The sequence below is a fragment of the Fringilla coelebs genome (genome assembly GCF_963513975.1).
Source record: "Fringilla coelebs genome assembly, chromosome: 13".
Classification (NCBI taxonomy): domain Eukaryota; kingdom Metazoa; phylum Chordata; class Aves; order Passeriformes; family Fringillidae; genus Fringilla; species Fringilla coelebs.
Window position 1 is genome coordinate 7,907,657 of NC_140039.1, and position 12,440 is coordinate 7,920,096.

The 12,440-nt window shown below is 41.1% G+C and overlaps 1 protein-coding gene across 4 annotated transcripts in view; it reads right to left on the minus strand.

The window, feature by feature from the left end:
- POC1A (POC1 centriolar protein A) overlaps nt 1-12,440 on the minus strand; it is a 44,506-nt gene that overhangs the window by 15,164 nt on the left and 16,902 nt on the right. For 2 of the 4 annotated variants that reach the window (XM_084214330.1, XM_084214329.1), the window contains exons 8-9: nt 11,228-11,296; nt 9,884-9,979 (exon numbers count right to left, since the gene is read on the minus strand). The exons of 1 other annotated variant lie outside the window; for it this stretch is intronic. In XM_084214330.1, the coding sequence (XP_084070456.1) occupies nt 9,884-9,979; nt 11,228-11,296 (165 nt within the window). The remainder of the gene's footprint in view (nt 1-9,883; nt 9,980-11,227; nt 11,297-12,440) is intronic. One more of the 4 variants, XM_084214331.1, reaches the window with a different exon arrangement.

A 12,440-nucleotide genomic window follows, 5' to 3' on the forward strand; every position in this document is an offset into this window, starting at 1 on the left:
ATCAGCTGCTGTTCCCAAGAATGAACAAGAAAACCCTTAGAAACATACAGCCTTAGAGAGACTCCAGGAGCCCTTTAATGACGATTTATACCATCTGAGCCAGCCCTCAGGAATTTAAATTCTAAAAGATTTAGAAAAGCATTGCAAAAATACAAAATTGTGTCAGTCTCAGTACCAATGACTATTATGATTACAGGCAGTGACATCTGTGCTCTCATCTGACTCACCTGTGGGTGAAGTGCCAGCTGAATGCTGGGGACAGGCACCAGAAACAATGGCACTGCTGCAGAGGTTTAATTCATTTCAGTCAGAGTTCAAGTGTACAATTTATTTGGCACAACCAAACAAATGTCTCTGCCATTAAATATCTTATTACAACATCTGGGTATTACACCCTGGGAGTAGAGCAAGGAGCAGCTGAACATTAAAGGAAGAAGAGATGAGCAGTTTCAGAATACAATACAGATCTCAGTGACAAAGGGAAAACAGAAGTGATTTATTTATAGCAACCACTTAAAGACAGCACAAGGCAACTACTTGGGGGAAGGGGAAAATTAATCAGCCTTCATTCCAGAGGTCTCTTACTGAGCCTCTTATGAAAACTGTTCTGGCTAAACAGCATCCTGGCCAGCAATTACAGTGCTGATCAGGGGTTGGGGGGCAGGTATGAACTAAACAACACATGCATCTGTAGAAAACTGCAGGAGACAACTAAAAAATGCCATTTTGCTCCTTAAATGATTCTCAGAAGACATATTGATACAATAACCACCCACCTCAGTTTTACACCTACTAATAAAATGTAGGATTCTTATAATTCAGTCCAGAGCAACTCCTTCCTTCTTCCTTTTCCTCACCTCTCTCCACTGGATGGGAAGAATTGAGTGGTGTGAAGGGGGTAGGTTCAGCTCTACCTTTAAGTCCCTTTCAATTAATTAACACAGTGTATTTACTCTTTTGAGGGTTTTGTGTTTTGGTAGTTTTTTTTAAGACAGTGTGATGTTGCCAAGAATTAATTTTCAAGTATCTAGAAAGACAGCACACCCCTTAAACAACACATACATCCAACATGTTCAATGCAACACAGACTTTCAATGTATTGTAATTCCCCAGTGCACTCAAATTCATTATCTCAGCTGAAAAACTACCCCTAAAAATAGAGCAGCAGAAAACCCTCAAAGGTGCTGTATACAGTTCATCTGAACCCCAATTCTACTAATCCAAAGAAAAGAGAAATACCTTTAAAAGTCTTTTTTGAGGCATCATTTTCACTACAGGTAAAACACTTTAAATGTGTTCCCAAAGAGCAACAGTGACATCCAGTGGAAGCACATCAGCTTCAAGGTAAGCACCACAGGAAGGTTAGATGGAGTACAGCGTGCTACATAGAAGGGCTCATGAAAAGCTGAGAAGTACCTCAGTCCTCCCTGCTGCACACAAAATACCACTGACTGAGCACAGGCCCATTTCTCTGGCCTGGAAAGGCATCCCCTCTTCAAGGCAGCACTGAAGTTTCTGGAGCCATCACATTCTTCAAGATTTGCATTACTCCCCCTCTACTGTCCAGACCAGCATAGGGTAATAACTCAATTTAGGACACGAGTTAAATTAGCTTTGTGAAACAATTTACATGACCAATCTATGGTCAACTCTTATGTCAGAATTAAAGTTGCAATCAGGCAGGGAATTTGGGAGGGAGAGGGAGAAAAGAGAAGGCAGGTGAAAAGAACATTGCCTACCTTTTATTTTTGCTTCAGACAAACGGTACCTTGGGTTTGATGCAATTATTTACGCAAAACCCTCCTCCCTACTGGTGTTACTAAAAAACCACTAAAATTTGGCACCTCTACTGCAACAGCCATATTTCACCATAAGTCAATAAATATTAAGCTCCTGATAAAGTCAGGAAGAAATAAGAGTTAATAGGGACATCTCAAAGCCATCTAAATCTCAAGGCATTCCTGTGCCAAAGCCTAAGTGAGGCACTGGCAGGAGGAGGCGGATGAAGCAGGCTCGTGTATTTTAAGTGAAACAGCATCAGAGCATCTAGCTCTGCTGACCAGAATACCCGGAAGGACAGAAACAGGGGAAGAGCTAGTGGCCAGCTAAGGGACTCAAAAACGTACAAACAGCCTGTCCATACAGAGAAGGCTGCACTTGGACTGAAATTTGGATTTGCTTGGAGAAATATCAGCATTCTATCTGTGCAAGTGACCCTCTCTGGCAATCTCTGGCCAAGAACAGGTCCTCACCAGAAGGGAAAAGCTGTTCCCACATTTCAGTGACCTTGCTCTGTGGTTCAGTGTCTATTAGTCCAGTTTACTTACCCCTATAGTCTGTAAGTGTCACTTTTTAATCAGGACAGACAGGAGTACCATCAGCTTCAAGGTAACATTGAAGACAAATTGGAGCTTGGCACATATTGCATTTCCAAAAGCACAAACTGTATTCATGTGAAAAGTGAAATGAGAAATAGCAATGCCAGGCACTGAAAGCTCAGTGACAGATAAAACTTAATGACTACCAACTGTTAAAAAAAAATAAAGCAAGCCTGTATTTCTTGAGAAGGAAAATCTAAGGGTGGACTTCAACATTTTAGTTTTGTTTCCTTCATTTTATCTCCTTTAAGCAATTTTCCCCTCCCATCAATCCTAGAGTTTCTTTAAGAAATAGGAAGAGATCTTCCAGAATTCAGTATGGAATAATTAAGCTTTGTTGCATAGGTGATGCTCAACTGTCTAACACAGCTCCTGGAGAATAACAACAACAAAAATTTCAACAGAACAGTTTTGTGTGGAAACAAGTCAAGACAGGAACAAAAACATAAGAATGAAAATCACTTGTAAGAAATGTCACCAAGAATTGAAGTGCTTCTTTCTGGTCTTGATTTTTGGAGAAAAACTCTCAAGAAAAGGCAGCAAAACACTGAAAAAAAGTGTTTATTCTCAGCCTTGGGTTGTCCAGCTACAGGTTCTTTTGCACCAAAGCATCAGCCTCCAAGGCAATACACACAGACATCTCCTGAAGTGGGAACAACAGCTTCCAGCTCATTCCCTTCATCAGAATAATTTGCCTTTTTCCACTGATTTAGGTACAGACACACTGTGTAACATACAAATGATGTGCATACCTATTTTGTTACTTATATACATGCATAAAAATGCATGCCATGTACATGTAAATGCAGACACAGACAGACTACAACACACGCACTTGTTCTTATTCCTTCTTGAAGTTTGAATTTTAGCAGAAAAGTCTGAGATCTTAGGAACTTTTAAAGCTTAAGCTAACTTCATCCATCTCCGAGCTGGCACAGAAGTGCAGCTTGAAAAGAAACTTTAAAATCTTGCCTCCATCTCACTCCTTTGAATTATGACTCAAACATTAAAACAAGCCACATACAGCAGCAACCTAAGTGGGAGAATTTACATTAATTAGCCTGAGATGCTGAACTTAAAAGGCAATTTTTATTCTGACCAATAATGACTTGTCAGGACTTGCCTTATTGTTCCAGAGTCTAAGAACAAATCTATTCACTGTAAGATGACAGAAATTAAAAGCTGATCCTCTTATTTCTGGAAGAAATCTTGTCAAACGAGAGCACAAGGGAAAACAGTTGTAGGAGCACAGCTGTTCCATCCACTACCAGGCAAAGCTGCTGCAGGTTGCTGCAGTCATTCAGGCTCCCTGGAAAGCCAAGCCGAGGGCACTGCCTTTTCCCCTCTCCCCCGTTTTTCACCAAGACACTTCTATCACTCCATGCCCTTGTCCAAAGACCCTCTCCAGCTCTTCTTGTAGTCCCCCCTCAGGTACCAGAAGGGGCTCCAAGGTCTCCCTGGACTCTTCTCCAGGCTAAACAATCCCAACTGTCTCAGCCTGTCTCCACAGCAGAGGTACTCCAGACTTCTGATCATCCCCATGGCCTCCTCTGGAGCCACCCCAACACATTTTCCTCACACTGGGGCCCCAGAGCTGAAGGCAGCACTGCAGGTGGGGTCTCACCTGAGCACAGCAGAGGGGCAGGATTAGCTCCCTCAGCCTGCTGCCCACAGGGCTTTGGATGCAGCCCGAGACATATTTGGCTTTCTGGGCTGCAAGTGCACATTGCTGGGTCAAGTCAAGCTTCCTGTCAACCAACATACTCAAGTCTTTCTCTTCAGGGCTGCTCTCAATCTCTTTTTCTTTGTTCCTGTTTAAGATCTGTTTCCCCACAACCCAATTACAAGGCCACATCTCCAAACAGGCTTTAATAAAAGGAGAGGCAACTATGGGTAACCATCTCTGCTTGAGAAGGATGTAGGGAAGAGCTCCTGTGATCAATCATAGCAAGGCTCCTGCTCAACCCTATAAATTAGGGTTGGACAGCCACATAGGATAGAGAACAGTGGAAACACCTTGAGTACTCATCACACTGTTGTTCCTTTAGGTAAACAATCTACCTACCTTTTCCAAGAGGAAGGCTATTGTGCATCAGACTAAAGCTTCCTGGAGTTGGAATCATCAGAAAAGAAAGGTGATAGCAGATGGGGGAAAAAAATCATCATTTTGCAGACCAATTCTTCACCACAGACTGAAGACTGGATCCCTGCTCTTGAACACAGGATCCCTCCCTTATAATGCTTAACATTACATGAACAGAAGGGGGTGGAGAAGGTGCAAACAAAAACCCACATTCACATCCCACTGCAAAGAGCTGCAGCTCTATGGAAGAAAACTGATTCCCAGGAAGGAATTTCACAGGAAGTAAAAAAGAAAAGGTACAACAGGATTCATAAGTATTAACAAATGCCAAAATTAGATACAGTTATCAATTTGGAAGCCAAAAGGTCAAAAAAAAGAGGCACATCTGGCCCATGAGTAATTCAGAAGGAATTTGTTTACACAAGGACGAGCTGACAGGATGAACTGCTGCAGTCAGCACGAGACCATGGGCTGAGCACTGGAGGCACCCGAGGTCACCAAACAAACCCAACCAGCAAAGGAGAGAGGTGGAGTCAGCTCTGGACATTCAGTTATGGACTTCAGACAACTTTATGATCAGATCACATTTTCTAGAATTTGCCTCCAATCCTATCCAACAGGACCATTTGGGATAATTTACCATTGAAGAAATAAGCAGAGTCCAAGGCCTGGGGAAACCCAGCAGCATCAGAAGAGCCTAAATGTCTGTCTTAGCTGAAAGACAGATTTAAAGAGTCACAGGCTGCTTGTTTCTAAATCCTTTCTGCTGAAATGCTGCTCTTACCAAGCTTTCCTTTGTGAAGATCAGCTGTGCCTGGAAATTTGGTAACTTCACAACTAAGGGCCATTTAACTCCATAAGAGTTAAGGACATTTAAGATATTTGTGCTCCTGAATTTCAGAAAAGCAGAAAGGTTTTTCTGGCAAGAGAATGTCAGTGGACAGTTCCCATTTCTGGCCATGTCTCCTAAATTGCCTTGCCAAGGGATTACCTCTTTCTGAGGTACCTCAGCACAAGCAAGTTTTAAGGTATTTTTCATTAGAAAGTTATATACAGACACTGAGGCTGAAATCTCCTCATAAGCCTCCTCCTTTGCAAAGTAACATTTTGCAGAGTTACAACATGCCAGAAGGTTTATGTTTAAATCTGAGCAAAAAATCTATGTATCAATGCATATTTCCTGTTTTCCATAATATTTCATTAAAAAACTGTCTACCTACTGAGCTTATACTACAATGCTTTTATTCACCATTTTCAGTGTTTAGATAAACAAGCTTAGATAAACACCCAAGCACTGTCTAACTGCCCATGTGACATCAACCATTCAGCATTTGCTGAGACACTTTACCATACACAGCCTTCCTGGAATTAGTAACAACAGCAGCAAATCTGTCCTATAATGAAACAACTGTTCTTGCATGCTCACATCAGCTGCAGCCACACATGCAAAGATTTCCTTGTACCTGTAAAAAAACCCAAAAAGCCCACCACCAAAACCCCAAAATAAAACATATTATCTGCCCTCTCTGGAAAAAAATAAGTCATGTGTTGAATGTTTTCATAATTTATTAGAACAGTGAACACATCCTCTGATCTGATCCTACACAACTTTCACCAGACAGACCTAAATGCTTAGTTACTGACCCCAGACAAGTATAAAAGCTTATATTTTTGAAATCACCTGCAAAATCCATTCTCTCATTTCCTTTAGGTCCTCACCACTCAATATTGTAGCATAAAGCAGGAATTTACCCTTTAGATTCTAGATCAAAGCAAGCACACTCACAGGATCAAGGCACAGGACTGCAAAACTGCCTTTCTTCCCATCAGCTTCCCACTGCACACACCAGGAGTGCTTGCCCTGAACCTTGGGTTTCAAGGTGATTATGCAACACTTTAAAGCAACAATTGTTAGCCTATAATTTAAGAACAAGCATTTATTGCAGAGCTACTACTTCTGATCTAACATTTACAGTCTCACATCTACGCTAACATACTTAGAATTCACTTCTGACAGCTTCAGTTGTTTATCACGCTTTCACATCTCTGCTTTCACACCAGCCATGACTGCAATTCTGCCCATGCTGTCCTTCTCTTTCATTTGCATTAGTCCTTGCACAGATCAGTTCTACTTCCAAAGCAAGCTGCATCTCCCAAGCCTCTATATTTACAGAAAACACAGGCAGGTGGGCAGAGCAACTTTGAAGTTTCTGTCCATTGTTACAAACATGTCCAACAGCCTGATTCATCCTGAACTTAAACCAACTGCCTGAGAAACCAGAATCTTCTAAAGGATCCAGTCTGCCTCTGCCTAGGGAAGTGAAAATTGGTTTGGAGCAACTTGGTTCTTAAGCTCACCAACCTTGACAATATTTCATGACTCTTATCCCACAGCTTATTTAGGATTGCTTTTCCTTCCTATTGAACTTGATGACAAACTAGTTTTGACGTCTGTATTCAGTTATTCTTTCTTGCATGTTAGTCAACCTCCCTCCATGACAAACCAGATACTGCACTGAGTGGTTTTACACAGTCACTGTTTTCATCAATATCTGTGCCTTCACAATGCTTAACAAAAAAAAGTCATACAGCTACACAACAGTATAAACTTTTCTTGGAAAAATGTTCCCATAGACTTAAGGGTGAAAACAGATTCGAGATGTGTCAAGAATAGTGTTCATGTATTTTAGGGGTACCAAAACTAAATAATAACCCATATGCCTATTTTAAATGTAATTATATCCTGAAGTGTCTGCAAAATCTCAGGATTATTCAATAGGCAGAATCCTGGCATTCTAACACAGCAGTAGAGAAAAAAGGAGTAGGTTCACTTTTCATTGAAGGAAAAGGTGACCTTGGCATGAAATCAGGATCTGCAGGTGGCAGCTTCAAGTCTGAATTTGACAGAAAATAACTATCTCACCTACCCAAATCCCAGCAAAATAAGCAATTCCCTATTAAAAAAGCAAGTATTTGGCTCAAAACAAGAAAGAAATTAAAATACAGTGAAATTTACGTCTTGCAGTGAGTGGTAGTAGTGGTAGTACTCTTAAAGAGCCCAGCACAATCTATTTCTAAAAGATACAAGACATGACATTCACTTAAAAGAGGAGACTGACATGAGTGTATAAGTTACTATGGAGCCAAGATCTTCATGTTCAGGTTATACTTAAAATAGAGAATGAAGCCATTTTCAGATATCAGTTTTCTTTTTAACAGCAAAGAACATTTCAGATCAATTCTAAATTTAATCTTAACCTAGGGTATTCAAATGTCTCAGAGGACATTATTTATTCTTCCCCATCTAACTTCAGCAATTTTAACTGCCTTAATCCAAGGATATAGTACTAGCTATATTTTGTACCTCCCATGCTGCATGCCCAAGCCAAGGCTTGCACTTGGATGGCAGTTTAAGAAGACTCCTTTGAAGTAATTTAGGATCCCAAATCAAAACATCTTTCTGCTACATGATTGAGCATGGATTCAGTTCTGCCTCTGCAAATACACAGCACCTGGGCCAAACCAACACACAACACTTCAGAATACAGAGTGCCTTGTTTCCTACAGGCTCAGAGCATCACTAGAGCAAACCCTGTCAGCCACCAGCACAGGAGACAGACTTGCCTCTCAGTGGCACACAAACAGCTGGACCCAGCAGCATCTACTGGATGTCTGGCCAGGCAAACTCTCCTCCACAGGGGAACACTTGTGTTGGAGGGACAGATGTTCAACGTGGTTAGGCATTGTTCAAGGGATTTCTTCAGCAGCTCCCTTCAATGGACATTTTAAGAGGTTTTATAATGAAAAACTAAGTTTTAGAAGAGCTCAGGCATTTTCTTCCTTTCTTTAAAACACTACTGGACAAGATGCTCTGGCAATAGCAGCAGCACAGAAGAGGGTAAATTTACCATCCTTTCCCGTTAGCTGATACCTTGTCTTCATTTTTTAAGCCACTAAGCATGCTACAAACCAAAAGTGTTATTTTTCTCCTAGAAAGGATGTATCTATGCCGTATTTCAGCCCAGTATTACACAATGCCATATTTTAAATTAAAGCAGATAGAGTTCAAAGCTAGACCAGTTCAATAGGCTAATAAACAAAGAGGTCGTTGGACTGATAGTTTCATAGCCTACATAACTTTAGAGTTAGAACAGGAGGGGAGGAACAGGAAGAAGTCAGATTTAGCCAAAACCAGCCAAGGATCAATAAACACTTTCACCTCCTTTCTTATGTGACTGCTTCCTCCCATGCTCTCCCACTAACCTCCATTAACCAACCTCAGGTTTTGTTTGCTTTCTTTACACAGCACTCCACACATTAGGGCATCAGGCTTAGAGCTGCAAACTAGAATCTTGTTCATCCCAAAATACTGTGGCTATTCCAGTATCTCCAGCAATGGACTCAAGCCATATTAAATAAAAACACCAATGTGCTTGAGAGATAACTTTAGTGCCCCAGTAAAGATCTAAATTGATATGGGCAAAGACACTGCCACAGAGCAACAGACATTGCCTAAAGTTTGCCCTTCAGCTGGGGCAATGCCACTTATGCACTGACCCCTGGTTCACAGAAAGCCTTTCAGCTTACAGCTCATGCTGAGCAACAGTAACTAAAAATCAGCCATGGTAATAACATACAGCAGAATCCTCTAAGTATACCCAATGTATCAAAAATATCCAGAGATTGACAAGACAAAATAAAGACCTTTAAATGAATCACCACCGTGTGCAAAAATCACAGCTTTTACGGGCAGCAGCTTTCAAGGGTCACTTTTGTAACAGCCAGCATCTGATGCACTGATCTAAGTTCCACTCAGAGCAGTGCATCACTGAATTGCTCAGCTGCTGGATTTATCCCCAGGTACAGTCAGAACTCAGAGGTCTCAACACATGATTCAGGGAACAGATATGAACTAATGTCTCCAGGTATTCAGGAAAGAAGCTCCAGCACAATATGTCACCTATTTGTCATGTGCGACACCTACTCAAGGCACCTTTTTTTGTCTTTGCTGACTGTCAGTGAAAAGATATCATGAATTCTATTTTCAGGACTGACACCAGCCTGAAGGATTCATGTCAGCTAGCAAAGCCAACTTCACTTGTTGCTTACATCTGCTTTTTTGGTGAACTATCATTCATGTCATTATGAACCACACATTCCTAAACAGTGGCTGTTACTAAAAAACACATCTATACATGCACTAAGTTTATCTTCCTTTTAAGATGATTACATATAATTGCCCTATGAAGTAAGTACAGTTAAACAAAAACAAACAATACAAGGTCAGTTAAAAAACAGGTGTCTTGCAGCTCAAACAGCACAGAAAGATGATTCTACAGTTCAACCACTTGGGTCACACATTTCAAGGCTGCACCAAGTGAACTGGAAAGGAGCTCTCCACAATTACTGGCTGCTGACCTACCCCAGTGCCATGGGTCCCATCCACACCGCTGCTATATTTCTGGGGTTTCACTACATCACCATAATCAGCATCAAAGTTGGTCTTCCACACCATCACCTGCAGAAGAAAGTTAACTCCATTAAAATTTCCCATCTATGTTTGCTTATAGGTCATTTTTTTCAACCCTTCAGAGAAGAATCAGCAAATCCACAAGAAGTTTCCCTAGAAGAGTTTTGTCATTGATTAAGGATGTTGTTTGTAAATATGCTACTAAATAAAGACAGTTTAGCTGAAATCTCCGTGGCTAAATGACCTCTTTCAGCATTCTTTGGGTCAAGAACATCATTAAACTAGAAGGACCAAGAGAACTTCAAAGCAACATGAAGAATACACCATTAAAACCACAAATATTTTTAAATACCGTGCTCAGCATTATAACATTTATCAGCCACACTCCAACTCAGTCACTCATTAATCATGAGACTCAGAGGAAAAAGAGTTAGGACCAATACCAGCATTAGAGATCTTAAGCTAGTTTGTCAGCTGGACACCAAACTTAAATCCCACTTACAGGCCTCTGCTTTCCATAACACAGCACTGATTTCAGAAAAGAGGCCCCTGACACATAAATCATTTCAACATATCAAGAGGAAATCCATGGAGTAAACCTCTCAGCAGTGACTTTACAAGTCTAAAAAAGTTAAAGAGCAATCAATCAACAATTTCAGAGGTCTGAAAGACACTCAAGAATCCAGACAGCTCATTTGGTTATCAGAAGGAGCACTTATTCTTCATTTACAAATTTGCATCACTGCTTTGCATAAAATAAAAGCATTTTTCTTTCACTGTTGCATGGTTAACCAACAAGGCCATTCCACTCTGCAACAGGGGAAAAAAAAAGTGATGTTCTTAATGAATAGACAAATCTGTCTCTTCACAAAGGTGCTGTTAATGATGGGCATTGCCATCTGGTCCAGCCTGGGGATTAGCAGCAATGCAACACAGCTCTTTGAAGACTGGTTATATCCTTTCTCTGACCACTACTTTGGGTTGAAGTCTGTCTGTGTCTTCAGCAGAGCAACTCACTGGGCTAAAACCAGGACATATTTGCAGCACAGGCTGGGCCTGTTTGCAGTTTGGCAACTGAGTATGGGTTTCTTGGGCTACATGTCTTATATTACCAGCAAAAAAATTGGATTTGACGTCCAGATTTTTATTCATAAAACAGCAAGTTGCTTCAGCATGGTCCAGACATACTAGATAAAGATTCCACTTTTGCTTTCCCCATTGTCCAACAGACAACAAAAAGCAGCAGCTTTTAAGGAAATGTGAATCTGGATTATAACTCAGAAATTAATCAGGTACCTGTTCATCAGAACCCCCAGAGGCAAATAAGTCTCCATCTCTTGAAAATGCTACACAGGTAGCTGGTCCCTGCAAATACATTTAAAACACAGGTTTAAAAAAAATATAAAAGAAAATGAATTGTTACAATGTTCCATTCATTACAGCTTCAAAAGCTATTTATCATTTGACATCAGCAATCTAAAGGCAAAATTTGAAAAGCTCTCACCTGTCAGGTAAATGGGCCATAATTGAGATGCTCAGCTTGCTGGCACTTACCATTTCCCACACTTTTGACCCCAGTTTAAGACACCCACTTTTCAACATCCATGGCAGAGACAGGAACATCACCAGGCTTTTTCTTGTTCCCCTCAAAAATTCCCTCTTCACCTTAGAATTAGAAATTTCTAAAACTCCTGTTCATTTATTAAAAGTGTTGAAACAATGAGGTTTTTGTAGAGTAGGCTGGCTTAAACTGTTTTTCTCTTAGTAGTCTGATAGGAGAGATGCCAGAGTTAATGTATCCAGGATCACCTCTGCACAGCACTTGCATTTTGAAGAAGGCTAATGCTTAAAACACTCAATTCTGAGAGACTTTAAATGCTTCTGAGTTCTACAGCCCACCTTCCACACCACACACCTATTTCAATGTGTTTTCCACCTTCCAGCAAGCACACAGGAGGATGCACATGGCAGGCTGAGGCAGGAGCTCTGAGCTGCACTCAAACAGAGCTGTGGAACTGCTACGTGTGTTCGAGCTCAGGCACAACAGACAAACTGTTCTGCACAGAGTAAACAGCTGAGAACCCAGATCCTGGAGTTTTATGTCAGCTGCTGAACACATTCCTCTGCAGACTGTTCAGCAGCAGGGGCAGAGGTCAGAATGAGAACTTCCAGAGGCTGCCTATGGAGCTGACTGGCTGGAGAGGGTTTGAGGAAACACCAAAAACAAACACCAAAAACAACGAGAAAAGCCACAACAACCACCAGAAACCTCCACCACGTGATCATCCACCTCCTGACAGAAGCAGTTACCCCCTTTTAAGTAAGACCATGTATCTCGAAGGCAATTAAGAAGCTTCTCCTTCTTCCTTCCCTGTTAAAGGACACAATTCTGACTGAGTCCACATCCTTCCAGTGGACATTGCATGAAAAATTCACACCCTTTCTTTGCCTTCTTCATAAAAGTGAATTCAACATAATAAATCCTGAAGATAGACAAATACCCAAAGAT